Raw genomic sequence first — 4628 nt, 5'->3', positions numbered from 1 at the left:
TGGGGGGGGGGGGGGGTGCCCTCTGCCCCTTTGGCTCTGCCTGCATTTGGCCACGCCCCCCAGCAGAGTCGAGCAATATGGGGAGGGGGCAGGGACCTGCTGCAGTAGCTTAGGTGGGGGGGCAGGATGTGGGGGACCCATCCCCCCACCCCAAGGGCATATGGGGCAATGCCGATGCCGCACTTTGAGCAAGGAGGAAGTGGAAGCCTGCACCAGAAACCCGGGCACATGGCCCTGCCCCTACCACAGACCCCCCATGCCCCAGCACTGCTCTCCTCCACCTGCACCCTGCCCAACCTTCCTCCCCCCAGTACCTGCCCCCAGGACCAGCCCCTGACCCCTCCCAGCTCTGCTCCTCCCTCCCCAAAAGGCAGCTGATGCCCCCCCATAGCCCTATTCACAAGCCAGTGAACACCCAAGCTTCATGATCTGATCCCACATGGGGGGGGTGGGGGGAAGGAAAGCAGGTGCTGCTGTAGCTGAGGACACCCCCCTGCCCCCTCCCAGAAGTCTGGCCCCACCCCCACAGGGTGCCCCAAGATGTGGGGTACCCCTGGGCACAGCCCCCACATGGGGGAGGGGGGGGATCAGCATGGGGGGCACTAACATGGCAGTAGGGCCCAGCACTCCCACAGAGGTATCCAGCAGCCTCCAGCCCCATCACTGGGCTGCGTGGAGGGGAGCCTGCCCCCACCCCCCAAAGGGGAGCTGGTCCCCACAACTAGAGGGGAGAAGGGGCTGAAGCCCCCGACAAGCTTATACCCTGCACGGGATGGGGGGCAGGAGGTTGGGGGTACCCCACTACCCTATGGGGGCCCCTGTATGGCCCTGCCAGACCCACAGGGAAGGGGGACCAGAAGTGACCCCCTGCTGAAGGCGCCACCAGGAAAAGGCACCGGAAGTGGCCCCCGAGAGACGCCCCCAAGGCGCCGCGCGGGCTCTCACCATGATGATGGTGATGATGATAACGATGCTGATGCTACTGCTACCACCGCCGAGTATCTCACTCCGTCGCCGCTTCTGCTTTATATGGGAGAGTGGCACTTCCGGCGGGGCACGCTGGGAAAGCGAGTCCTCCCCCTCCCTGCCCTCAATGCGCATGCACACGGACCCCAGAAACGCCCGGTTTGTAATACGCATGCGTCGGCTTGGAGCTGGGCATGCGTAAACCGTTGCTGGTGCGAACTACGCATGCGCTCTCGCGAGCTTTTGTAGCTGCTGGACGCGGAGCACTCCGGGACTTGTAGGGCCTGCTGCGCAGCATCCTGGGAACTGTGGTTCGCGGCTAAGCTACTGGGCAAGATGGCGGGCTGGGATGGGTGGGGCGCCGCGCATCCTGGGGGATGTAGTTCCAGCCGTACAAGCCGCTCCAGCCTTAGCCTGGATGCCTGGGTCCAAAGGATGCTGGGTGAGACGGCCCGAGCGCCTGGCTTCTCTCCTTTCTGTTCTGGGGAGGCCGGACTCGGGGGTTCCTCGTCCTCGTCCTGGCCCCGCCCCCCTGCACCGTAATGCCCTAATAAGGCACGGAGGCCGCGAAGGGCGGTGCTTGGCAGGGGGCGGTGCTCGCAGCCTTATATGGGCAGGTCCTTAAATGGGGGAGGGGCTGCGTTACGCATGCGCGGGGGGGACGGAGTCATGCCCCTCCACCTGCTGTGGGCATCTCCGCCCCCTCGACCCCAAAGAGCTGTTTCTTCCCGGTGTCTAAATCCCCTTCTTCAGTGGTTTTGAAGGGTCAGCAGCTCCCCCTGCTCGTCCCGCACAGCTGCAGGGAACCCAGCCGTCCCGGCTCCCAGCCCCCATCCCACCTCTTGCTCTAACCACTAGCCATCACTTTATGTACAGCTGCATATTTGCAGGAATGGTACAGTCCAACCCAGCTCGGAGTCAACACCCCCTAACATGGTCTGTCCCACTCCCCCCCGTGTCTAAGGAAACGTACCACAGGCCGCTGCCAACAGGGGACGCTCTCCTCCCCCCCCCCCACCCCCCATTCCCCATGGGTGTACTTTGGAGGGTCCGTGCATTCCCTCCAGGTGCAATTAATGGTTTGGCCCATTCCTTCAGTGGATTTTCAAAACCAGGCAATATTAGCACCCCCCATGGGTTAGCCTAGATGCCATTCTGTGCCCCCCCCATCGGAATGGTCTCACCCAACCCTCATATGCATCAGTGGGGACGGGACCAAGCATCAGATGAAAAGTGGGGGGTGGGGGGGGGAGAGCCACCCCCCAGGACAGTAGTGGTGCAGCCCAGGTCCCTATGATGATTGTGACTCCATTAGGGCTCCTAACTGTTGTCAGGAGCAGGGGCCATGGCAACATCACTGCCCTCACAGGTACTGTTACCATGGCACCCAGCCCCTCTTTTGCCATGGCACCTGAACATGGCATTCCCACTGTACCCATGATGTCACCCTCAATAGCAACATCACCATGGCACCCACTCCCATCACTGCCGTGGCACCCAGGTTCAATGTTGCCATGGCAACCCATCGTGCCTATAGCATGGCAGCTGCTTGTGCTGTTGCCATGGCATTAGCTGCATTGTTGCCCTGATGCCAAGCCATGACGTCACCATGACACCATCTCCCATTGTCATGACACCTAGCTTTAGCATTGCCAGGGCACCTGCTTTGCCCTGTCACCATGGCAACTGGACTGTAGCGCTACCCTGGCTCCAGGGCACCAAGCCATCACCAAGTAGCCATGACATCAGGCTGCTGTAGCAACAAGGTCTCCCAACTTGTTACTCACTACCCAAAACCCTCATGGCATGGACATGGCGACAGGCCTGCTGGCTTGCCAGTCTAGCTGCCATGGCACTCAGCTGTGACATCAGCAAGGTACCCAGAGCTGTGTTGCCATGGAGACACATAGCCCCTCTCCCAGCAACACCCCAGGAGCTGCCCTGCTCCAAGGAAGGACCCACACAAGGCAAAGGGTGGCCCGGCCCCCTTTATTGTTCCAGGGCAGGGGAAACTGAGGCACACACAAAACCCAGGCATCCTTATCCTTCAGCACTGCCATGGGGGAGGGGGAGAGAACAGCTGGGTCATACCATCCATCAGCAGGAGGGGGGGGGGAAACTACATTTGGGTTAGTCCACCCATCAGTTCCAGCAGGGGGGAGCCAGGCTGGGTTGTTCCATCTGTCCCAGCAGGGAGGGAAACCCAGTTGGATTATACCATCCGTCAACATCCATGGGGCGTGGGGGGTGTCCAGGCTGGGTCAAACCCATGAGCCCTGGCAGGGGGAAGCCACACCATCCCTCAGGAGCAGTGGAGAGAGCCAGGGCTGGGCTATACCATCCATCAGGAGTGCCAGGGGTAGCCCAGGCTGGGTCATACCATCTGTCAGAAGTGGCAGGGGGATCCTGGGTTGGGCCACACCATCCATCAACAGCGACGGGGGGAGCTGGGGTACTTGGCCTTCAGGTCCTGCTTGAACTGGCGGAAGAGCTCCCGGTTACGGCGATTCTCTGCGTCCTTCTGGGGGTGGAAGTCGCTGGGCAGCTTGAAGCCCTTGTGCACCACGAAGGCCTCGTTCAGCACCCAGAACTCGTAGCCGGCCACGTGCAGCTCGCAGGCCTGCGGGGAGATGCAGGGAGTGGGGCCGGGGGCTGGGAATGACAACCCGTGACTGCCTCTGGGTTGGTTATAACATGCAGTTGGCTCTGGGTGAGGAGGCACTAGGAGCTGGGTATAACAGGCTGCAGCCTGCCCTGGGGTGGGCACTGGGTATAATGGGCTGGGGCAGCTCTAGGGTGGATACAACATGCGGCTGGCTCTGGGGGACACCAGGGGCCTGGGTGTAACAGGCTGCAACCAGCTTTGGGTAGGAGCTGGGGCTTGTTATAATAGGCTGCAGTGTGCTCTGGGCTAGGTATAACCTGCAGCTGGTGCCAGGGGCTGGCTATAACAGCCTATGGCCAACTCTGGGCTGGGCACAACATGCAGCTGGTTCTGGGGGGTGATGGGGGTTGGATACACCCTATGCCTGGCTCAGGGGCGGGCACCCACCTGGCTGATGCGGTTGAATCCGTACTGCCGAAACCTCTCGTCGAAGGTGGGTGCAGCGGCCGGCCCCAGGTAGAAGGGCTCCCAGGGGTCCCTCCAGGCGACCGTGTAGGTGACACTCAGGGTGCCCGCCGGCGGCAGCCCCAGCCAACGCGGGTAGTCGGTGGGTGCCTGGCAGCGTGGGCACAGCTCCGCATAGAAACCCCGCGCCTCCCCAGCCTGGTACATGGCCAGCAGCTCCTGCTTGGTGCCAGGTGGCCGCAGACCCTCCTGGATCTCAAAGGCTGGGAGCACGAAAACCCCAGTGGGGCCTGGGATGCCCCCGGGGGCACCCAGCAGAGCCAGGAAGGCTGGGCGCAGCCCGCGGCTGGGCACCATGTCGATGTCCAGCACTAGGGCATAGCCACCAGCTGCTGCCCCCCTCGCCACGTTGCGGAGGAGGTTGTTGGGGTAGGAGGCGTTGGGCAGCGCATAGTTGGTCTCGCCTCGCCCGGCTGCTGCCAGCTTGGCGTGGACCTCGGCGCAGCTGCGCAGCCGGGCAAACTCCCCCGGGTCGGGCAGGTCTGGCAGGGCGGCCAGGTGGCCGGCGGGGCAGACAAGGTGGGCGTGGAGC

The 4628-nt window shown here is 62.8% G+C and overlaps 2 protein-coding genes across 2 annotated transcripts in view; both read right to left on the bottom strand.

Annotated features, from left to right (window-relative positions):
• The window catches only part of LOC102382000 (cofilin-1-like), a 3261-nt gene extending 2106 nt beyond the window's left edge, over positions 1–1155 (bottom strand). The window contains exon 1 of the mRNA XM_006030716.3: positions 946–1155. Within this exon, the coding sequence (XP_006030778.2) occupies positions 946–1140 (195 nt within the window). The 5' untranslated portion in view covers positions 1141–1155. The remainder of the gene's footprint in view (positions 1–945) is intronic.
• A 140-nt stretch (positions 1156–1295) lies between these two features.
• B4GAT1 (beta-1,4-glucuronyltransferase 1) lies at positions 1296–4624 on the bottom strand (the record flags this gene model as incomplete). Its single annotated transcript, XM_025212394.1, has 2 exons — positions 1296–3586; positions 4019–4624. Coding segments are annotated over 2 exons (798 nt in total), but the record flags the coding sequence as incomplete, so codon positions are not given.
• Positions 4625–4628: the final 4 nt, after the last annotated feature.

Source organism: Alligator sinensis, unplaced genomic scaffold (assembly GCF_000455745.1).
Source record: "Alligator sinensis unplaced genomic scaffold, ASM45574v1 scaffold1329_1, whole genome shotgun sequence".
Lineage (NCBI taxonomy): Eukaryota > Metazoa > Chordata > Crocodylia > Alligatoridae > Alligator > Alligator sinensis.
This window is presented reverse-complemented; position numbering and strand designations above follow the sequence as displayed.